At 38.0% G+C, this 23,820-nt stretch overlaps 1 protein-coding gene and 1 long non-coding RNA gene across 16 annotated transcripts in view; one reads left to right on the top strand and one right to left on the bottom strand.

Moving 5' to 3' along the window:
- The window catches only part of CACNA1D (calcium voltage-gated channel subunit alpha1 D), a 171,158-nt gene that overhangs the window by 98,145 nt on the left and 49,193 nt on the right, over positions 1-23,820 (top strand). For 8 of the 15 annotated variants that reach the window (XM_033071459.1, XM_033071456.1, XM_033071452.1 and 5 more), the window contains 18 exons: positions 2,661-2,748; positions 3,414-3,440; positions 4,978-5,138; positions 5,720-5,945; positions 6,091-6,298; positions 7,864-7,984; positions 9,245-9,359; positions 10,022-10,091; positions 10,684-10,753; positions 11,455-11,599; positions 13,098-13,227; positions 15,979-16,038; positions 20,155-20,261; positions 21,340-21,427; positions 21,905-22,012; positions 22,176-22,228; positions 22,479-22,625; positions 23,304-23,505. In XM_033071459.1, coding sequence (XP_032927350.1) covers positions 2,661-2,748; positions 3,414-3,440; positions 4,978-5,138; positions 5,720-5,945; positions 6,091-6,298; positions 7,864-7,984; positions 9,245-9,359; positions 10,022-10,091; positions 10,684-10,753; positions 11,455-11,599; positions 13,098-13,227; positions 15,979-16,038; positions 20,155-20,261; positions 21,340-21,427; positions 21,905-22,012; positions 22,176-22,228; positions 22,479-22,625; positions 23,304-23,505 — 2,126 coding nt within the window. Of the gene's footprint in view, positions 1-2,660; positions 2,749-3,413; positions 3,441-4,977; positions 5,139-5,719; positions 5,946-6,090; positions 6,299-7,863; positions 7,985-9,244; positions 9,360-10,021; positions 10,092-10,683; positions 10,754-11,454; positions 11,600-13,097; positions 13,228-15,978; positions 16,039-16,118; positions 16,179-20,154; positions 20,262-21,339; positions 21,428-21,904; positions 22,013-22,175; positions 22,229-22,478; positions 22,626-23,303; positions 23,506-23,820 lie in introns of all 15 variants that reach the window. The other 7 variants (XM_033071458.1, XM_033071453.1, XM_033071450.1 and 4 more) reach the window with 3 other exon arrangements.
- The window catches only part of LOC117002402, a 59,667-nt gene continuing 52,032 nt past the window's right edge, over positions 16,186-23,820 (bottom strand). Inside the window, exon 3 of the long non-coding RNA XR_004419274.1 lies at positions 16,186-17,930. This is a non-coding gene — a long non-coding RNA (uncharacterized LOC117002402). The remainder of the gene's footprint in view (positions 17,931-23,820) is intronic.

Below are 23,820 nucleotides of genomic sequence, written 5' to 3'. Positions count from 1 at the left end.
GCTTTTTCTTCTGGCTAAAGACCTGATGACTTGCTGGCATTGCTGGAGCTGGACTTCCACACGGTGCCTTTCTCAGTACTTCTGTCAAGTTTCAATTTTGATATATAAATTACAGTATAATGGCAGCTGAGTTTCTACTGTGAATTGGTTCTTTTTTTCCCTCTTCTGTTGTGTAATACAGCACCTGCAAGTCACTGATAGAGATGGAGCAAAGCCCTGTGGTGTCTGAAACACAGTAAAATCCTGATGTATTTAATAATTAGCAGAACTGACATTCACTTCAATAGGGACAAATATATTTTTTACTATTTCTTCACATAATCCTGTTCATAATGGGCTGGTATTTCTTACTGTGGGCTAACACATAAAGTCAGGATAGACTTGAGTTAAAATTACAGTACTTCACTTTTTTCATGCATTTGCATTGTTTTCATTAAATATCGGTTTTTGTCACACAGTGGAGTGACACTTTATGAAGAACTGGATTCTACATACTTTTTTTTTTTCAGGGGAAGGGAAGGGTTGATAAATTTGAAATACAAGTGTGGGACACATTACACATATGCAATAATTGTGGAAGTAGGCCTAGCTGTGTTTTCCTGGCAGCTCTTAATAGTGTATGAAACAAGACTCCTTTACTCTTATTTTGCAGTTGCCCATCACAAGTGCTGAAATGTTTATCATTAGGTGACTATAATGCAGTATTTTTTCTAACAGCAGTCAAGTCACCTGGCACAAGGCAACCAGTTCAGTTCTTTACCAAACAAGGGAACCCCTTATGTTATCTCAAAAGACATTGGCATTTTAAAATAAAAATTCTTAGTTCTGAAGCCCTGAGACTACATTTGAAATAATTTTGTGATTTTTTTTCTTTAACTCTTTGAAATTTTAATAGTTGAATTTGAACATCAAAGATTTTTTGTCTCTATTTTTGAGTTAAATTCCTTTTGAACTCCTACTGTAAACTGTGAAGTTCTTGCAGTAGTAGCAAAATTCATTATTTTAAAACTGATTTATAAAGGGAAGCATTATATTAGAATTGAGACACTTGCAGGTGCTAACCAGCGACTTTTAATATATAAAACCATTACAGTAATATTTTAAAAGAATCATCAGAACAGAAGAACCTTGTGAAAGAAGGTTTTGCTGTGCTTACTGCCTGAAGTGCTTTGGCATGGACGTTTTGGATCTTTCTTTGTTATGCCACTCTGTTTAACATTTCATATAACAGTGACTTGCTTATGGGGACAGATTCTCAGCTGTTGCAAGCAGTAGCTGAGCACCTGGCCTGCCCAGACCTGTCAGTCTCCAGCCTGGATGGGACTGATGGGCAAGAAACCAAACCAGCACTTCCCACTCCCTCCGTCTTCATGTTGGTGTTGAGGCAATATAGAGGCTGTGCAGAGACTGTTTCTAACAGTTAGCACTTTGTACTTGATTTGTACACAAATCAGAAAATCCAGGGTCTGATTCTTAAAGCTCATGTCATCCTTTAGGCTATCAAAATAGTGAGATTTTCTATCAGAAGTTGGCAGTGTGGCCCCTCTGCTCCCAGCACTCTCAGTCCACAGATTGGCTTAAACCCTTCCCAACAAATCAAACCAAACCAAACACACAAACCATCAAAACAGTGGAAGGTACACACCATAATACCTTTAGAATGCTCTGTTTTTCTTTTATTTTTGCTGTTTTACAGTGATTTCAGTGCATCTTGCACCTGTCTTATGTTTCCTACTTTAAATGGTATTTCTACTGTCTAGACCAACAACATTAATTTACCTTTTTCTTGTTCCTGAGGTTTTCCTTTCATGCTTACTTTGTAGATAGTAGTCTCCCCTAGGAAGTACTGAGAACTTTGGCTGTTCATCATTTCCTAGCTCTTTTTGACTTAAGGTGTCCTTGTTCTATATTTCAGTTATTTGAAGACAAATGATGATGACCCAGCTGAAAATGAGTTTTGTCTAACACACCACCAGCTACAATTGCTAGCCATTCAGTAATGATCCACTCTATGTGTACTAATTCACTCTGTGCAAATGTAATTGTCCCCTTTTTATTAGCAGTAGTTCTCATCATGCTTTGAAAGACCATTCTCCCATTCCCTGTGCTCCTGCCTGCTGCTCACACAGTATTTGCAGGCACATTTGCTTTCTTGCATCTTGCCTTGATAATTCATAATATCAGTAAAAGCAAAGAGTGGTCACTGTGACCGCAGTGTGATTGTTCCTCCTTTCAGAAGTTTGATGATATTTCTTGGAATCAGCGAGCTTGTTAACAGCACTTCAATTGAACAGCACCTCCAAAGTGTGAACAGAACACTTCTCAAAGGGAAAAGTTACCGAATCTAGCTCAGGTTGATTTCTTTGCTGGGGTTGCATACTCTTTGTACAAACCTCCTCTACTTTATATTCTGCAGTGAATTGTAAGCAATTACCTTGAATCACTAAAAAGAAGCAAACAAAAAGTCACCATTCGCTCTGGAATTCTGTGTGCTTCCTTTTGGTGGGAGAGGACAACGATGAAGTGTCTGACTTCATCTACCACTCCTCAGGTCTTCCAAGCTCTCAGCAGAGCTGGAGGCATTCTTGGCAAGGCCAGGAGAGCACAGGGGTGCAGTGCCTCGCTTGGTGCTGGCTCTGAGCAGTTCTGTGTCCCCACAGCGAGCATGCCCACCAGCGAGACCGAGTCGGTGAACACGGAGAACGTCAGCGGGGAAGGGGAGAGCGCGGCGTGCTGCGGGAGCCTGTGGTGAGTGCGCGGAGCTGCCCAGCTCCCACCTCTCCATCCCTGCATTCCAAGGGTCCTTCTTTTCCCACTCTTTGTTCAGACAAAAGTGCCTCGAAATAGCCAGGCTTTGTATGACATTAGCAGGAGTTTGATGTTGGACCAATTGTTTCAGTGTTAAAGCGCTCCTAAAATTCTCAAGTTAAGGTGTGAAACAACTCAAACTCAGCTCTTCCTGAAAGATTTTATAAAATATGATTTTTGTTCAAAATTATAAGAAAAGAATGGAAGTTTCTAATGACATGTAAAACCAAGTATTTTCTGTTAAATTGTGCATGATCTGGAGAATATGTATTTTTTAGACAGTAACTGAATGTATGGGAGTATTTGTATAACCCATGGTGTTCAGTCTTTATTTGCTCAGATTTTCATGACTTGCAGGCAGCTTCTACATTTAGGTTTATTTACTGAGTTTTAAAGGAGATTTTTTTTTTTCACTGAGAAAATTTGTAAGGCTTTAGAAATGGTATTTTAGAAAATAAATAACAGACAAAAGAATTTCAGTATTCATGATGAATTTTGTTAAAAGTTTATTTTATGTGTATGTAATGCCAATGCAAAATTGTAAAGAAAAAGAATTTGTTAATTAATTTTTCTCCATTCTTAAAAATGTTTTCCTTCTCTTCTAGTCAAACCATCTCAAAATCCAAGTTCAGGTCAGTATTTTCCTCTTATAATCACATTCTAAGGTAAATGCAAAATCTTGGTCCAATTCTCCTCACTCTTCTGCGCTGATCCTCGCTCCAACTTCTGGAATGTTACTCTGCAGTGTCAGTGCACTGTGTTTGAGCACAAAGTAAGTCAGGCCATAACTTATCAAGGATATTGTTTTGACCGTAATGTCAAAATGCCTTTGGATCAAAACAGAAAATGCTTTTCACTGCAAACTCGCCTACCTGCTGCACTACAAGTCAAAATAGAAGTTAATCTTTGGGAGCATGCCTTTACTTGCATCAGTCTAATGGAAAATTCACTGCTGTTCTCATTTTTGAATTTTTGTTTTATTGCTGTAGTCTGTTTATGTATACCTATGTTACTCATACACATTAATATACGTACCACTTAGCTACACTTTCTTGTCCCTGATTCCACACGTCTTTTTGAGGAAAACAAAAAAAAATATCCCCATTGGCTTTAGAAAGCTTGGAGTTATTCAGTTTGAGCCTGTTTGTGAATCTTATGAGTAGAGGTATCCCACCATTATTATTCTTGTCTCAGGGACTTCAATGATAGCATGTTCTGTAAGAGTAAAAAAAGTCAGTTTAACCTACCCAGGGAGTGAGGCATCTTTGTGATGGCCATGGACACAACCCTTATAGCAGGGGATTGGCAAGATAAGAATGTTCTTGAATGCCATATTGATTTAGGTCAAGACAGGATATTTTTCCTTTATATGGTTAGAATACCACAAAGGCTTGAAACATCTTTGTACTGATATCTAAAACCGGTATTAATTTCCATTACTACAAGTATAAATTTAAGGTGCATAAAGAAAACTTAGTTAATGCTGGAACAGAGTTCCCAGAAGCGAAACAGAGAAATCTAGTTTTATGAGTCCAAAGATATATCCTCACTTGTGAATCCAACTCACATCTAGGTACAGCCTCAACTTGTCACTCTAATTTATTTCACACACATTTGCCCACTGACACAATTTCAGGGCATATCAGCAGAAATCTCCAGGAATTACTGAAGAAGATCTCTGATGTTAATAGGGTAGATTTCTAAAAGGTGGCCTCAGCTTTCCTATTCTGTTTAATCCTGCCAGAATTCTCTTTGTGGTTTAACTCAAAGCCTACATTTTCAGACTGAATTTAATTTGAATTCTGAGTTGATTGACTTTCTTTATTGTTACTAAGTGTATGGGGACTAGGAAAGAAAGATATATTTTGTTACCCAGTGAAATGTTAAATGCAGCTTAACCTAATTATGTCACAGGCAATTGGAGCCTCCAAATGCTGAGGTTTACATTTAGCAATCTATAAGGAAATATAAAAAAAGGAATAACACTTTAGCAGTCCCTAATCTGCAACTGGCAGTGATTTACACAGCAATTGAAGTATTAAGTATCTATGAAAATGTACCTGCACACACATGCACAATTGCACTTGTTTTCTCCAAAGAAGAAACTCTCCTTAAGTTCATATGTGTTTTCCATTTAATAATAAATTTATTTTTATTTGAATTTTTCAGTCGACGCTGGCGTCGCTGGAACCGCTTTAACAGAAGAAAATGTAGGGCTGCAGTAAAATCTGTCACATTTTATTGGCTTGTTATTGTCTTGGTCTTTTTGAACACATTAACTATCTCATCAGAGCATTACAATCAACCTGACTGGCTGACCCAGATCCAAGGTACAGTCAAAAATTATTTGTCCTGGTCTTGACTATGGATAGTTGTGTTCTATCAGTGGCTACTTTGTACTTCACCATTGTGTGGTTTTCTGTCTGAAGGATATTCAGCCCAGCCAGAGGGGGATAAAAGCAATGATTGAATGTGGTCTTTGATTTCCATAGCTGTAACACAGCTTAGTAATGCAGCAGCACAGACCTGACAATGCTAAATTGTAAATACCTGTACTTTTACCATGAAACTGTGCTTGAAAGATGAGGAGGAAGTGGGAGCTGGCACAGCAGAACTTGCTGTGGGCTGGTTGCTGGAGTTACAGTGTGGACTCAAGCTGTGAGCTGAGGAACCGAGAGCTGCCAACAGATTGGAAAGATGAATAGTTTGTGGCTGGCAGGAAGCTTTACATCCTCATGTAACTTTTGCCACTTAAGCATCAACTACAGTCCAACATAAAAAAACCCCACTACTTCCTTTTTGAGCAATAAGTTGCAGACTCATATAGAAAGTATAGTACTAATAAGTTAAAATAAAAATGGAATTTATGAAGAAATTCAGAATCTTTTTTTTCTTTAATATTTTGTTCCAGATATCGCAAATAAAGTTCTTCTGGCTTTATTCACCTGTGAAATGTTAGTAAAGATGTACAGCTTGGGCCTGCAGGCCTATTTTGTTTCTCTCTTTAACCGCTTTGATTGCTTCGTTGTTTGTGGTGGCATTGTTGAAACCATTTTGGTGGAGTTGGAAATTATGTCACCCCTTGGAATTTCAGTGTTTCGCTGTGTTCGTCTCCTGCGTATTTTTAAAGTAACAAGGTAAGATTATCCAATACTGCTAATTCTAAGGATAGCTGAAGAGTGATCAGCAATTGTTTTGTAATACTTCATCATGCACTGCTCTTTTACTGTTTTGTTTGGGGTTTTTTTTGGTGTGCGTTAACACACGCATTTTAATTTATAGGCACTGGGCATCCCTGAGCAACTTGGTAGCATCCTTGTTAAACTCAATGAAGTCCATTGCTTCACTGTTGCTTCTGCTTTTCCTCTTCATCATAATCTTCTCGTTGCTTGGAATGCAGCTGTTTGGAGGCAAATTTAATTTTGATGAAACTCAAACAAAACGGAGCACCTTCGATAATTTTCCACAAGCCCTTTTAACTGTATTCCAGGTAACTTTCTTTCATCCTGTATGAGACATTTTACCTTTGATCAACAAAACTGTTTAAGTGATCATGTTGCCTGAAAATAAAATCATGAATACTATTTATTCAGTTTACTTTAAGTAGCATTCTGCTCATTAAATTCAGTACTCTGGTAACTTTGCACCATTTGTACCATTTGTTTCGTATCTTCTTTGATCTATCTATGCAACATAGCTTGTCATGTTACTTCTCAGAATTAAATCTCCTTTGTCCATCAAACACATGACTAGAAAAAGATGTGGAGTGTTATATTTATTTTGATCAATTATTTTCTCTAACTTCATTAGATATGTAACATTTCAGCTGTTCTCAAGCAAGATAAAATAATAAGCCTTTAAAGAATGCATAGGGGTCATATCACTGTAACAAAAACAAGCATTAATTTCTTTAGAGATCATTACAATTAAAATTTTATTAAAATCTTAAGGCAAACTTGTCTGCTACTTGTGAAATGGTAGGGACATACTTAGAGTTTACTTTTCACCTATTTGTGATACTTTTTTAAAATTTCTTTTTCTCAGTTTGGATACTGGACTTAGGCTGTTTGGTTTTGTATTGCTCACAATTTTCACACTTGGCTGTGTACATTACCACAATATTTGGTTTCAGCCATTATAGTTCAGAGTTAAAAGCTGACCTGCAGGACTCATCTTGGTGTCAACTTCAGAATCTTTCCATTTTTTTTCAAGATGAGGAAATATTAATGAGAAATTTCCTTATGGGGAAAAGAGTTCACATTTGAACTTGCCCCTACAAAAGCTTAAGGCTTCCCAATTCAGCTGAGTTAGATTTTATTCAGATTTTTGTCTGTCTCATTTTCAAAGGAATGGAGATCCCTTCAGTTTTAGAAGACACTCAGAAGCAACCAACCTGTTGGGTGCTCACCAGCAATGACAATTAACTGGATAAGTTTAGCTCTCCAAAAAAGAATTTCAGAAAATGGCATGCATTTAATCGTCTTTAACAACCATTTAATTGCTTGGAAGGAGAGTATTACATATTTTCTCAGGATGGAATGGATAATTTTTAAGAAGTTACTTAGAGATACATGAAGTGCCCCTAAAGCCTGCATTACAATACTCAGAATTTTTATTGTAGTACAGATTTGTGACCAGTATTTAAAAAAAAAAAAAAAAAAAGAGAAGAAAAAAGGAACCTTAAAACATATATTAACTTGATTTTTAAGTGATGGACATTTTTTGGCACTGCTACATATGTGGCATTGCTGAAAACCAGGGCTCTTATTTTGGCATGCCAAGATCAAAACAATGTCAATAAAATTTAATTTTTATTATTTTTGCCTTTGAAGTTCAGTTGCATAAATGCATAGCACAAAATAAAAGCTGTTAGACTTAAACCCAAGCTTTCAGGAGATGTTTGTTTAAATGGGAGTTTTAAAACAATGCATGAAAAGAACATGGTATTGCTTTATGCATGCAGAAGGTTAGCTATGTTTGTGGTCAGAGGAAATGTGTTTCTCTATTCACTTCTGATGCTGAGTTACTACTAATCTCCTAATATCTGCTCCTTAGATCCTAACAGGTGAAGATTGGAATGCTGTCATGTATGATGGCATAATGGCATACGGTGGTCCCTCATCCTCAGGCATGATTGTCTGTATATATTTCATTATCCTCTTCATCTGTGGTAACTGTATCCTTTACACTGGCTGGAGACATCTCTGAGCTGTGAGCCAAACACATGAACAGAATCCCTCTGGCAAGTGTTCTCTGCATGTGCTGAGCCCTTTAAATTGACTTTTCCTTGTGTCCCATTCCCTGAGGAAGGAGAGTCAGTGATCTCCAGGCCACGTCCAGCCACCAACATGGCAGAAGGCAGAGAATGTTTTCTTCCTTCCTTCTTTCCCTGGGAACATGGCCTTACCCTGCCAGCTGTTTGTGCCCCTGGCAGTGCAGGGCTGGAACCTGGGCAGTGGGGCAGCAATGCCCCATCCATCATCATCCATCCATCCATCCATCCATCCATCCATCCATCCATCCATCCATCCATCCATCATCCATCCATTATCCATCCTTCATCATCCATCCATCCATCCATCCATCATCAGCCCATCCATCCATCCATCCATCCATCCATCCATCCATCCATCCATCCATCCATCCATCCATCCATCCATCCACCCACCCACCCACCCACCCACCCATCCATCCATCCATCCATCCATCCATCCATCCATCCATCCATCCATCCATCCGTCCATGCATCCTCTGTTCATCCACCCATCCATCCCCAGTGCTCGGGGCTGCCTGGTGGGTTCTGACCCTGCTGAGAGAGCAGCCAGGGATCCTCTGCAGGGCAGAGGAGTCTGCTGGAATATTCCCCTTCCCTGCCTTCAGTAATCTGGAAACACCTCCTTGGCCCCACGTAGAAGCAAACTACTGCCATTCTCAGAATTTTTTAAAAGGTCAAGAGGCGATTAAAGGGCAAAAGCATTGTATTTTCTGCACTGTGTATGGTATTTGTATCAGTATTTTTGATTAAATAATATGGACTGAAGAGCTGAATTTGATATAGATTGTTGTAGACATGAAAGACAGTGCATTATAAAAATGAATTTTTCAAGATGCCTGAACAGTCTTCATGTATAATAGACAATTTCATATTTGAGCTTGCTCAGGCTAGCCTAAAGTTGAATTTCATTTATTTAAAAAAATACCTCAAGCATTCTGCTATTTTAAAACCCGTGACCCTAATGGATCTCTGCTCCCTTTACAGCCAGTATCAGTCTGGTCCATTAAATGGGTGTTATTTGCACTACACTCCAGCATCACAAACCTCCACACTGTAGGTTGGGAACATGTGTTTCATATCTCTCACATTGTCACTGTTTATGCTGATAATAAACCACACAAGTATGGTAAGGCATAATGTCCTTAAAGTGATTTGAAATAGATATCTTGCTAAATGTCTTCTTGGCCATTGCTGTGGATAACTTGGCAGATGCTGAAAGTCTAAATACAGCTCAGAAAGAAGAAGCTGAAGAAAAGGAAAGGAAAAAGAATGCGAGGTAAAATAGTTGGGCATGTTGAACCAGCAAGAGAGGGAAGGAGGAGGGTACTGAATTCTTCCATAAGGACTTTTTTATATGAATGTCTTCAAAATGTGCTGGAATCAGGAAAAAAGTAGGAGGGTTTGTCTAGACAGTAAAATAATAGACAAACTATGATTTTAGATAAAATGTAGTAATTGGGGTGAATTAAGAATGTAATGATAAACCAACTGATATTTAAACATTGCAACAATAGGATTTATTGTGCAATTAGCACAAGAATTTATCTGTTGTTGCCAGTGCACAGCTCCCTGTGGAATCAGTTCTCTAAGCCTTATATAGACATGTAGAAAACCTTCTTTTGAAATCAGTGCAAGCCTGTTGAAGTCAATGAAAGTTGTTTGTATGAGTCCAAGGGCACAGTTTATCCCTCTAGAAAGGAGTAATGATCATGCATTGGATATTTTAGGGATTAGCCTCTGGAATGACATTCAAAATCATAATTTTTTAAATGGATCATTGCATTCAAATGCAGTAGATTTTATTGTTCTGACACCTGCAGCTGTATTGCAAATATTTTATTATAAGGCTTCCAAGTTTTCGTAGAATTGGTATAGTTCAGTTAAAATTGTCTATCTTTACACGGCACACTTTGTAATTGTTATTGTATTGTTTTATAGAAAGGAGAGTCTGGAAAATAAAAAAAGTGAGAAATCAGAAGGTGACCAAAAGAAGCCCAAGGATAGTAAGGTATATATCCTAAAACTTGTCTCTTTTCTAATAAGCAATTTTATTGATTTGTCTAGAGAGTACTTTGTATTGTGCATTGTACGATTTCTTGTATGAGCCCATCATCTCTACATTTTTTCCAGGCAAAGTAAACTTAGTTTTGATGCTTTGCACCCTCACAGTATCTCTTAAACCAGAAACATCATTTTGGTTTCAGAATATCCTGAGAGGGGAAGCTCCTACAGAACAAAATAGTTGATGTTAAAAAAATGTAATTTTTTAAATGATCCCTGTAGGTATTTTGCTTGATAAATCCAATGAGATCAGTGGATATAAAATCTTAGTAGAATGTTCAAACAATCTTGGTAGCTTTTATCAGTGTGTTGATTCTGCTCTTATTGTGATTTCCATAGCCAGAAAAATGTGGATACTATAAAAAATTTTTTTTGTAAAATAAGTAATAAAATGTCAGCTCTCCTACGTTCTCAGAGTTACTCTGCTTCACAAAACTCACTTCTCTGACTTCAGAGGCTTATTTGGTTTGCTTGCTGTGGGCTTTGTACTCTATATTAAAATTTATTTTTCTTCCTGTGCATCCCTTTCCTTGCTGTAGGTGACAATTGGTGAATATGGAGAAGGAGAGGATGAGGATAAAGATCCCTATCCCCCCTGTGATGTACCAGGTATGTGAATACTAGCTAGAGACACAGTTAAGTGTGTTTGATAAAATATCCTAAACTTGCTTCTGGTGAATCAATTCCTTTGAAGTCAGTGAAGCTGTGCTTTCTTATCAGGGGATAAATGGGCCTAAGTATAATCTTTTCCTGCAGCTTCCTAGCAGCATATGAGAGTCAACATTGTGAGCCTCAGGACTGTTTTGGTAACACTATCTGAATGGGAGAGCAAATTCTACACTTCTCTCAAACATTTGGCAAAAGAGGACATTCCAGGGCTGATGATGTTTGGTCAATTTTTATTTGACCCAGTGAACATACTTATCTAAAAATCAGTTTTGCCTGATTGTCTGGATGCATGTCACAGAAATCTGTCCTGCATTTTGGGCACACTGTGCTCACCCAGTGCCCAGAGCTCAACACTCAGGCATGGATGGGGCTGAGCTGAACTGGGGCTCCAGAGGAGTAGCAAAACCTCATAGTGCACTCAGGGCACTCATGAACGCACCCACATATGCACAACAACCTGTGTGAGAGCTTGTGACAACGTTTGGATATTCACATATTGGTTTATAGATTTTCAGAGTCATGCCATGAATATATATTTTCTATAAACCATGTGTATTCTCACACAAGCTATGCTTTTGTATTGTTATGAACAAAACCTCGATATGTTTTAGTTTGTAGTAAAAAGGATGTTTAATTTAAAGTAGGTGAAGATGAAGAAGATGAGGAGGATGAACCAGAGGTACCAGCAGGCCCACGTCCCCGTAGAATATCAGAACTCAACATGAAGGAGAAGATCACACCAATCCCTGAAGGGAGTGCCTTCTTCATTTTCAGCAGCACCAACCCGTAAATATAATTTTGAAAAATATTGCTTTAGACATCCAGATTTAGCAGTGAAGTAACAGATCTCCTTCCAGGGAGATTAGGAGTGAAAAATCTAGTGTGTTCAACAGAAAAGACATTGGCTTCCCTCCTAAAAATTTCTGATTGACTTGGTAAATGAGAATAATTTGAAAAATATATTATTTTTCTTCCCGCTGTTGAAGATATAAGCATTTTGTATATATAATCTGAGTCCTCTCATGTCTGGAAAGTACCCTTTAAGGTGTATTATCTATGTACTATGTTAGTCACTGGATAGAAAAGATCTGAACATCTTCTGCATGAGACAGAATTTCTGGTAACCCTAGTAATCTTTGTGGAGGAGAAACCAGAAAAAGAGAAAAGTAGGAGAAAAGTTGTATGTATTCCTCTTAGGGTAACAACATTTCCCAGATTCAAACAAGCATCAAAGATAAAGACAAATTATTTTACAGAATCAAGAAATGTAATAGTTGGATTTTGGGGAGGCAGTGGAATCTTTCACCACTTAGTGTAACTCCTGAGCATTTAGAGTTCTGCACAGAAGACAGCAAACTTGACTAATCAGTAGAAGTTCTTATTTAATATTTGGCATGGGAGAATGCTGCCTTTCAGTAGGGAAGGCCATCAAGTTCAGAAGATGATCAAGGTAAAATGTTTTGGGTGCAAAATCAGTAAGTTGGTTGAATATTTCAATTTCCTTTCAGCTTCAACTAATAATATGTATTCTTGGTCTAAAGTGGCCAATTTGCTTAACTAAGATACACCACACTCCAATCATCTACTTGATATGAGGAGAAAAAATTTTAGCTGAGAACCTTCTGAGTCTTTAGCAGAATTTAAACAACTTCAGTGTTAGTTGTGAACCTGACTGTGCCTTTTTGTCAGTTTAATTCCAGATGTGCTCTGTGTTTGTGATTACCTTGGGCTCAGTGACTCCAAGCATATGCACAATTACCCTTCATGTCATGTGGCTAAAGCCTGGCAGCTCAGGAGCCTTCAACACCCACTTGTCCTGTAATTCTATAAGAAAATCTTCCTGCAGATTCTGATTTGAGTTGGGACCTTAGTAGCACAATGAGATCTGCAGCCAAAGCTGCATTTCAGAGATGAATAATTTTGACAACTTCAGTAAAAATCAAACTGAATTTGGGATCTGGAATGATTTCTTTCTAGCCTTGGTCTTTCTGAGCTGTGACTGTACGTGCACAGTGGTACAAGCACTGGAACTTGTGGTGTTCATAACCCAGTGGAAACCAACCTCTCCCAGATTGCTCTAAGTGCATCTTCACCATGGGGGAATTGGATTTTGAATTTATTTACATTCTGGGGTATCAGACCGATGGCTTCAGCAGTTTCATTGCTTCTAACTGCTGGTGCTCTGCTCCATCAGTGCTGGCAGAGTAACAGAAAACATGTTGTGTATTAACCATCTGCTGAATTCCATGTGCAAAAATGCTGTATTTTTATATCTCCTCTTTAGAATTCGAGTGGGATGCCACAGACTGATCAATCACCACATCTTTACCAATCTCATCCTTGTGTTCATCATGCTGAGCAGTGTTTCCTTAGCAGCAGAAGATCCAATTCGCAGCCACTCTTTTCGAAATAATGTAAGCCCTTCATTTTTATGTCTGGAGATAAATATACCCTCACAGGATACAATCCTTTGGGCCTAGTGCCTGGTTTTTCATTTTCATGTTAAAAACCATTCCTTCTCCTTTTTCAAGCTATACATTTATACTCCTTTTGCTCTAAGAAGCATACATCTTTAAAGACAATTAACTTTATTGATGGAACATTTTCAGCATTTGAAGTGTTTATTATTTACATAATGCTTTTTCTGTGACTATAAATGTATCAGGATAAAATATTCTCAAGCTGAATATAATATCTATAATTTTCATATTTTCTCCTACTTTGCAGCTGGAGTACCTCACGTACAATTACTGAATTACTCTTACTGCCTCACAGTATTTGATGCTGATTTAAAAATGCCAGTTAAAATGATCACTGTTTATCATGTTTGGAACAGACTCTGGTGTGTCCTCTCTTCATTGCCTCTGTTATGTGGTCTTGGGGCACTTGGAGTGTCCCTCTGTTAGTGAGTGTAGGGATTCATGAGGGTGCTCCCTTCTATCTCAGAGAAGCTCATGTGAACACTGAGGGGTTTGAGTTTCCCCCATGCTGGACTCAAAGATATTTGAATTCCTGATTGGCTGCACCAGAAACTAAACAGATCTCACTTTTTTCTAAACTCACCTGTAAGAGGAGGATCAAAGCATGCCCAGCTCTTGCCTTGATTCAGAGAAAAATGCCATTTCAGCCTAAAACATTAATTTCAGTAATATCTTTATTACAGAATAAAATTACAGTTTATGTGGGGACTAAACACCTTTGTTCTCCCAAAAGAAATTCCTGAATTTCCCATTTTAAGTGCTCAGCTAGTGGAAAGCTTAACTATTACTCAAAAGCACAATTATTAGACAGAGAAACAAAACTAAATCCACTCCTGTGACCATGGATTTTATTGGCCTTGTTGCACTTGTGTCAGCTGTGTAGCAAAACTCTCATGTTCTTGAGAGTTGGGTTTGCTTTCAATTAGGTAGGAAATAGCTGAGATGGTGCAACTTGGTATTGGTCTGTGAGGATTTTGGGGATGCTTTGACAGAACTTTCAGCCCTCCCCTGTTTTAGATACAAAATGATATGAAAATCTCCTTTTTTAGAGATTGTCATGGAGTTAGAGAAACTCTTCTGCCTCCTGCAGGAAAGCTGGGCTTGCTGAGGCTGCAGAGGTTGTGTCTCTCTAGCTGTTGCTGGTGTTGGTGCAACCTCTGAAAGTCTTTTGGCTGTTGGCATTCTTTGAACATTTTCCCAGTAAGTTGAGTAGAAACCAGAAAGCTAAAACTTTCTCCAAAGGTAAAAAGAGGCCAAAGCACACAGACAATCTTCATGCACTATTCAGCAGAGCAGTGTACTTCCCATATCTGTATAGCTGGACCAATGTAATCCTATAAATAAATCACACTAGTGGGTAGAAAAAAGAGAGAGCTGGTGGAGAATACTGAAACTGTTATTATAGGAATAGCTTCAAGGGCTGATAATTGTATTTGTAACTAGAGGAGCATTAGGAAAATGTAAGTGTAGAGTGGTGGTAACTGAAAAGATTATTTCTGTTTGGGACACAGACAAACTGTGAGGGATTTCAGGAAGGCATTGCTCTCTTGTTGTAAGTACTCTCATAGGCCCCAGGCCTGCATAATTCTCTTTTTACTGCCTTGACAGTTCACATTCCTTCCATCAACCAGGTCAGCAGCAGAATGAAAGTTTACAAACTGGAATGCCTTTATGCATTTAAGTCTAGAATGAATTGGTTACTGGTTAATCTTTGTCATATGGCTTTAATATTTACCTGTTTTTTCAGCCACTCCAAGAAACAGAAGGATGGAATATTCAAGGGAATATGGGGGGATAAAAATGATTTCTTTTTATTTGATCCAGCATGACTAATTTCTTTGTGTGTTGTCTCTTTATTTTATTTCTCCTTCCCACTTGGTTAGCTGCTGAACCCCAGGGAAGATGTTTCTGTGCACAGTTATTGGCTAGGTGGATTGCTGGGTCCTTGAGACTAAACTCAGCCTCCTGCAGCTCACTGGCTTAGGTGTTAGTGATGTGGCCACAGCTCTGGGTGGTTCTGAAATACCTGTTCATGTGCCTGCTGACAGCAGTGAGGTCAATCCCACAGCCACAATACCCTCAGTAATTTCATATCACTGTGCAACTCCTGTGGGTTCTTTCAGATTTCGTACAAATAAATCACTGCTGTATCTTCCCACTTCAAAGAAAAAGGGTTGTGGTGTTGGGTTGAAGTGATGAGTCATTCACCAATTTGCTTTGTGACACTCTAGACAAGCCTAGACAGGAACAATATAATGTAGCAGAATTTGGGATGATCTGAACTCCAGAAGCAACCAGCGAAGTTTTATTTTGTGATGCAGTATTTTGGTAAAAAACACAGACATTTAAAATAAATATTTATTGTTTGTTTAAGATTCTGTATCTCTGCTAAAGGCTGAAGAAAGTATCTGTGAAAGCTGGTAGAGCAAAGTCTGAATTGAAAGAAATTGTTGCCTATTGGGTCCTGTCAATTATTGAGGGGTGAAATCAAATACCTGAGCACAGTGGCATCTGTTAAATTTTTAAGGAAATAAAAATGGTTGCACAATAGCTGGAATTTTGAACTACTTTGTCTAAATTCTCCATGTATCTACTTAGATTAATTCAGGTATTTTGTATGTGGTCTAAGTTGTGAAAATTATGAAGAGATGGATTTCTTACTGTGGCACGTATTATACCTTGCAGATACTTGGTTACTTTGACTATGCTTTCACAGCCATCTTTACAGTTGAAATCCTGTTAAAGGTAATGCATTGTTAATTGCTCCTTGTTAGCTCAAAAGCAGCTTTAGCAATAATGTTTGTAACTTTTTGTTTACCTTCCAGATCCTAGGGTATGCAGATTATGTCTTCACTAGTATGTTTACATTTGAGATCATTTTGAAGGTAACAGGTTTTTAAAGGAAGCTTGTTTAAAAGGATTTTCCTTGTGTGTCACCTGCCAAGAAAAGGCACTTGAAGTGTTCTTCGCCTTTTCTCTAAGCGATCAAAGCTAAACTTTTTTAAACTAGAGGATTTTTTATTTGACAGTTCCTCATAGTTTTGATTGGTCATTTTTTTACCATTGGGTGCATGAAGAAGCTGGTTTTTTACCATTACATCAGTTTAATAATTCATTTTTTACCCTTTTTAAACTTGCAGTTTTCAGAAAAGGGAAAAATAAATCACTGCGCATGAGCTTTTCCTTCTCCTTGCTCTGGCATTTCTGAAAGAGATAATCAGTCTTAAAAGGAGGGAGCATGTAACTTCTCTTTTATTTTGCTGAACTATATCCACAGAGCTAAAATAGTAGATAACTATTTTCTTGCAATAGGACTTGCAAGATATCTTGCATTTATCTATCTATACACTAAGATACTTTGCATTTATCTTGGGCATACATTTAAATTCACAGACAGGCATAATTATGCTTGCTTAAATGTATTACCCATGCATGAGCCAAAAATTGGCATTTTAATGTATAGTTTGTGTGCTGATTATTAAGAATATCTATTTGGGTTACTCAGATTTTCAATATACAAGAGTTACCCTGGTAAAGAAGATAAATGACCAAAAATTACCTTCACATGAAACAAAATGCTGAACAAGGAAATAAAATTTTTCATTGAAAATTGGCAAAAATGTTTTCTCAGAGGTTTATGCACGATTCATAAATGTTTCATGCTGTGCTTATTCTCACCACAAGTTGAGTAACCCTGATTTATACACTTAAAAATTGCTGGCACACTAAGAATCTGTACATAAACTATGCATTTCCAGTTGAGGATTAAGCTTAACAAAATCTCTTCTCCCAGCTTTTGCTCATATTGCTGTGCATACTCTTCACAATGCAATTTGATTAATACTAATTGGTGCAATATTTGGGCTGTTTACAAGATAAGCTGTACTGTAAGTAATAGACTATTTTTATGTTAGTGAATTTTCTTTATGTTTATCCCCTTATTTCACATTTTAAGCAGTGAGAAGCTTGCTATAGATTTTCCATATTTGTATCACACTAAAATTAATATCCAGGGGGTTTGCTGCTAGAGAAAGACCAAACTAAAGGAGAGAATGAAGCATTGAAAAGAGCTGTAGCATTAAATCAGACTAGTTCCCAGCTCTGAATTTGAGAAACCATCAAAATATGTTACCAGTATACCTGTGGCAGAAGGGAGTCAGTGAACTTCCACATGCTCTGAGCAGCAGGTTCTCCAGCTCCTGCAGCTCCATTTGTGTTTTTCTAGGAGGCAGAGGAATTATAAAGAACAGGATAAAGAGGCATAACTGGATGTGTTAAGAAAAGCAACATTCCTGCAAATTGCAAAAGATTTTGGCACTGAGCAATTTATGAGCTATCCAAGGAAAGCAGGAAATTCTAGAGCTTGAACTGCTGAAATCTGGAATTGTAAACAAGGAAACAAGAAGCTACATCACAGCCAAAAATGTTGATGCTTCTGACTCTGGTTTCTCCAGGAAGCTCTGTAGTGCATTCAGACATAAAGGAAAATAAACTGTACCATACAAATGTAGTGGGCAGTCAGACACAGAGCCTGCTTTACTAACATCTCAGACTCTGGCTTTGCTTGCTTGTGGCTGGGGCCTTCCATGTCCTCTGCTGTGCTTCCCACAGTATCTGAGTTGTACAGAAGTTGTGTTCTGCAAGGAGAAAATGCAAAAGTAGTCCTGCAGTAAGAGTACTATTCCTTAATTTCCAGGCAAAAGATACATGAAACTGAAATTGGGATGAGCAGAGGCAATATTATCAGCTGTAGTGAAGAAACTTGTACAAAAACAAGCATTAAACTAGAATAACTCTCAGCATGCAGGGAGTCTCCCTGTGCTCTTAGTGCTCTCAAACAAGGATTCCTACACTGCACAGTGCTGAGGGTATGAATGAGGATGTGAATAACAGAAGAGCTGCAACACCACTTTAAAGCATTTGAGAATTCTCTTCTGTAATCCCTGCATGACACTGAAATTCAGTTTATCATCCTGTTTGGACAACTTGGGAAAGATGAAAACATCAGAGCAAAGGTCAGGTTAAGGATTTGTGCTTTCTACTGTGCTGATCCCACACCATTTAAACTTACTAGAGAGTTCCAGCAAGTGCTTCCACTGGGATTTGTGGTGATTGAAGTATGTGAAGATGGGGAGATATGTACCTCACTTGTACTTTAATGTTAATTATTGACCCAATTTTTGTGGGAGTTGTTACATGAAACTTTATGTGCTGCTCATATAATTTATAATGTAAATGGGTTGTTGTCGATAGATGTTAGTTTGGTATTTAGGGTTATTTTAGTGTTCATCTCCCACCAATTTTGATAAGCTGTGCAGCTGTAAGTGAATGAGCTAATTTAATGAAAATTTGTAATATAACTATGTTACATATATCATGCCATGGCATAGGTTAAAGCTTTAGCATTTTTACTCTTTTAGCTTTTGGGAATATTTAGTATTTTGATCACAAAAAAAGAGGGCTTAACAATAGAATAAGGAGATTAATTTCTGCTTCCAAAAAATGCATCTTTCCTTTGCAGAGGCTCAGCCTTTACTGGTGGTGATGGTTTGCTGTGCAGAAGGCCTGGAATTGTCTGCACACTGAGTAGGGATGCAGTGCACTGAGATGCCCATTGTCTGTAGCTCTGTTCTACATTGGGGAATAGTCTGCTGTGAGGGGAAGTGAAATAAAAATCTCTTCCCTACTCCTTGAGGAACAGAATAGAAAGTAAAGGGATTAAAATGCACAGTCAGTATGGGACATTCTCTAGATGGCACCAAATTTTCTTACCTGTGGAAAACAAGGAATAGCTCAGTACATAGGGTCTGTAAGAGGATCTTGAGGCTGAAGAAATTGGAATTCATGTGACTGAGCTGACCACCAGGTGTTTTCCAGAGGTATCCTTATTTTTGTTATGAGTTTTTAGTCTCAGTGTTTCAGACTTAATCCAGACTTTGTTGTATGTACAACTTTGAAAAGACTTATGCAATATTCTCTTCAGCTGGTGAGTCTGTGCATTAATGGTTTAATTGGATTCCTCTGTGCATTTTTTAACTGGTTCTTACTACCGTTATGGTAGGAAGTCTAGTTCATGGATTTAGGAGTCAAATCCAGCTTTGTGATACCCAAAACCATCTGCCCAGGTGCTGGCTGCAGCCATAATTAATAGAGCCTCTGTCAATGGCTCCTAATGAAACCTGCAAATGATGCATACAAGATCCACTTTGTAAGCTTTTTTCACTTAAATATAGGGACAGAAAACAAAAAATTTAGAGAAAGTCCAAAAGGAAGAGCAACGTTTGATATTCCCCACAGAACAGCAAAATTTAGGGACCTCTGACTGTACAGAATATAAAACATCTATTGGTTGTTCCAGGTTATTCCAAGGTACCCACTCATGTCTCCCACAAGCCAAAGCTAAATAGCCTTGTGATGCTCCCTTAGGACAGCCTGGTTCTGCTCCTGCACCAGCTTTGACTCCCAGGTGTTTGCAGTACATTTTCAGCTCCTTCAATTCTTACAATAGTATCACTGATTAGGAGTCACAATTTGGACCCTGCAGTTTAGTAAACATGGAAATCTCAAATGTTTTTTGTAGCAGTTTTTCTAACAAAGGCCAAATCTCTTCTTACACAAAATAAAACATTTGTTGACATCAGAAACAATTAGCATATTTGTTGATGTTGCTTGAGCAGAGTTTTTCTGACTTAAATGAAAGATTTAATGTATGTAGAGGGATTGTTCTATATCTCAAAGGATTTTAGAAAGGGAGATAGTATTGTATGCATTCACACTCTAGGCAAGTGTCTTGTAAACAGCCTAAATGCGAATTTGAATAAATTGAAATATAGACTAAGTGTGTAACAATTCTATTTTTAGATGACAGCTTTTGGAGCATTCCTTCATAAAGGGTCCTTCTGCAGGAATTATTTTAATTTGCTGGATTTGCTGGTTGTGGGCGTTTCTCTGGTATCATTTGGGATTCAGTAAGTACTATACTTGTAATGTGAATGATTTATTTTTGCTCTGGGGTTTTAAGGCAGTGTTTCAGCTCCTTTTGTTCCCCCACGGTGTGTGGGTGTGCAGTGTCAGTGCTCAGGGGTGGGGCTGGCAAGAGGGAGTGCTTTTCATGGAGGGTGTTGTAATTCATTACTAATATGGATTGGAAACAAATTACTACTTCCCACAATCACCAAGAGAAGGAGGGGGAGCACCATGTATGTACAGCAGGTATTTCCTGGGGCTTCAGGAGGTTTAAATCCCTTCTCTCCAACTATTGTCACATCTGCAATCTAATTTTATGAGTTTGGTTTTTCAGTATTGACCTGTGGGGATATGGAACTAGACAGTGTTTGAGTGGGGGGAAGTTGTACCTTAATCAGGACTGTAAGTGGTAGTGGAGAGGTTTTTTTGTTTTGTTTTGTCAGACTACACACAGTAAAAGAGTCTAAATGTGCTGCTTGATTCATTGAGTGGTTTTTCCATATTAAAAATAATCTGTGAAAGCCTCAGTGACTTAAAGAGAGCAGGGGAGGTGTCAGGAAGCTGCTCCCCACTTGAACTTTGCTGGTACCAGAACTCCTCCTGCACAAACTTTCAGCTTCACAGGGTGTTCTTTAAAACACTGTGCACTCTCACTTCCTCAAAATGCAGTCCTAGCTACTTATACAGAGAATCAAAGTCATTTGAGATCATTTGATTTCAGGTTAGTTGGAAATGGAAGGATTCATTGATTTACAGGATTTACACAGTGTCTTCAAAAGAGCTTGTTAACACTGAAAAATACTTTGGGGACTATTTTGCTCCATTATAGTCTTAGATGAGCTTCTGAGCTGTTCATTCCAAATTTGCTTCAGAAATCAAAATTATTCTTATGGTATTTATGAGGTTGATACTATTTTCTAATAATAAAGAATCAATAAAGAATAAAAAATCCTTGTATACATATCTGGAGACTTCTAGTTGGAAGGATTTTTCATATTTCACATTTCAGGAATTTGCAAGGATATTATTCTGTTATACAATCAGTTACCTTAAAAGTAACAATTTTTTTTTCTCTCCTAGATCAAGTGCTATCTCAGTCGTGAAGATTCTCAGAGTTTTAAGAGTCTTGAGGCCTCTAAGGGCAATAAACAGAGCAAAAGGACTTAAGGTGTTTATTTTGATTTTTAAAGTTGTATTTCCATTTATCTGATCCTTTAGTTCTGCCTTGGGTTAAAAATTCTTGCTCAAGAGAAATTGTCTACAGAAGTCCACAAAGCAAGGACAGAAGTCAGTTCCTGATTCTTAAATATATCTGGTGTTACCCAGCTGAGCCTCTGCCCACAATTAGAGCAGTTTGTGTGTGGAGGAGCTGCCACTGAGAGCAGATTTGGACCATGATGAGCCAACCCATCAGTGCATTTTAGTTCTTTATCCATAGTGCCTATGGATATAATTTCTCTGTAATTTCTAGCCAGTTGATGTTGATGGTCTTTGTTAACAGATCTACAGACAAGTCAAATCACTGTGTTAGGTATAATGCTGGCAACACAAAAATAGTAATTTTCAAAGAGAATGCAGAAATTACTTTTATAATATGTAGTCTGTAACAAATTGCATTGAAACATATTTTTTTCTTTCTTTCCAGCACGTTGTTCAATGTGTCTTTGTGGCTATTAGAACTATTGGTAATATCATGATTGTTACAACTCTGCTGCAATTCATGTTTGCTTGTATTGGGGTGCAGCTGTTCAAGGTAAGAAACTCTGAGAATTTACTGTGCATCAAGAAAAAAAAAGCTGAATTCTTGGTGGTTTGCTGCTGGAACTGGGCTGGTTTCATCCTGAACCAATCCTAGTATAAAAACATGTGTTTTGCATATTCTGCATTTTGTCATTGCTTTTTGTTTTTATGTGTAGGGAAAATTCTACAAGTGCACTGATGAGGCAAAACAGAACCCCGAGGAATGCCGGTGAGGAGACCTTTGCTCTAAGAATGTGACACTTTGTGTTCTGAATAACTTAAACTGAGTATGGGCAGGCATGTCAGGCCATTTGGGGTTGTGTAAATTGGAGTTGATATCTGAATCCCACCAGAAAACACAGGCTAGCAAGGAAATAAAACAAACACAAGGAGGCAATGTCAGGAACAGCTTTGAACAGTGCACTGAGTAGCTCTGAGGTCACTGCAGTATTTCACTAATGGCAGCTTCTTTCCCACAGAGGGATTTACATCGTTTATAAGGACGGAGATGTCGATAGTCCCATGGTCAAAGAGAGGGTCTGGCAAAACAGTGATTTCAACTTTGACAATGTTCTGTCTGCTATGATGGCCCTTTTCACAGTCTCCACCTTTGAAGGCTGGCCAGCGTGAGTGGCTTCTCCATGTTTGCACTGCCTTGTACCAGAGCTGCATCTTCCAGAACAGTTCACTGGCATTTACCAGACATTTTGGGGCAATAAAGCAAAAATGTGGTGGTGTAAAAAGGGAGGAAATAAAGAAACCTATTATCCTGGATCTGGGCACTTAGCCCATATTTCAGGAAAAGTAAGAAAAGGTGAACTTTTTAATATTGTTTGATTCCCAGTCTTGCTGCATTTGCTGTAAGGAACTACTCCTCAACTCTAATGGGAGTAATAATTTTAGATGTTTATCCATAAATAGCCCTTAAATAAGGCTAATTTGAAAGTTTTAGGCCTTCAAGTAAAACTTCTACTGAAAAATCAGACAGCAGTACACTCGCAGAGAAACCTAGGAAGAGCTAACTGCCACTCACTATTTCGCTAAATGAGAAAATTTTATTTGGGAAAACAAATAAATAAATGAAAACTACAATCACTGGGTCATGAACTTAATTCTTTCAGAAAAAAAGAATATAACCACGTGTGCTGTGATTCTTCCGGTTTCTATATTCTTGCAAGCACTGTCAGTAAATAGAATCTAACAGTGAACATCAGACCATTTCTCAAACCTGTCCTCTGAGTCTGCATATTTTACTATTTTCTTATTTTGATAGTAATATAGATAAAATTTTGTTTGTTTTTCAGGCTGCTATACAAAGCCATTGATTCAAATGGCGAGAATGTAGGACCTGTATACAACTATAGAGTGGAGATCTCCATTTTTTTCATCATCTATATCATCATTATCGCTTTCTTTATGATGAACATATTTGTTGGTTTTGTGATTGTTACATTCCAAGAACAGGGAGAACAAGAGTACAAGAACTGTGAGCTGGACAAAAATCAGGTTAAAATAAATAATGAATTCTTAAGTTTTGAAAGTAGCCTATTTTGTTTATGCATGAAGAGCTTCCTTTCTGCCTTGGGGCAGAAGAGGGCACCAAAGACATAGCTTAGTATTTATTAATTTGAGTTTTTGACTATCTGGGTATTTATTTAACGGGGTATTCAGGTTGTTGTACCTTTCTGTGAGCCCAACCCATCATTGTTTATGTTGTGAATGGTGTCCACTAGCCTTGTTGGCTTCCTAGCATCTTGCTTTTTGGTGTCACATTAAAATGAATGCAACCAGGTTATCCTGAGGCAGAGATAAGTTTTACAC

Source organism: Catharus ustulatus, chromosome 13 (assembly GCF_009819885.2).
Source record: "Catharus ustulatus isolate bCatUst1 chromosome 13, bCatUst1.pri.v2, whole genome shotgun sequence".
NCBI lineage: Eukaryota > Metazoa > Chordata > Aves > Passeriformes > Turdidae > Catharus > Catharus ustulatus.
This window is presented reverse-complemented; position numbering and strand designations above follow the sequence as displayed.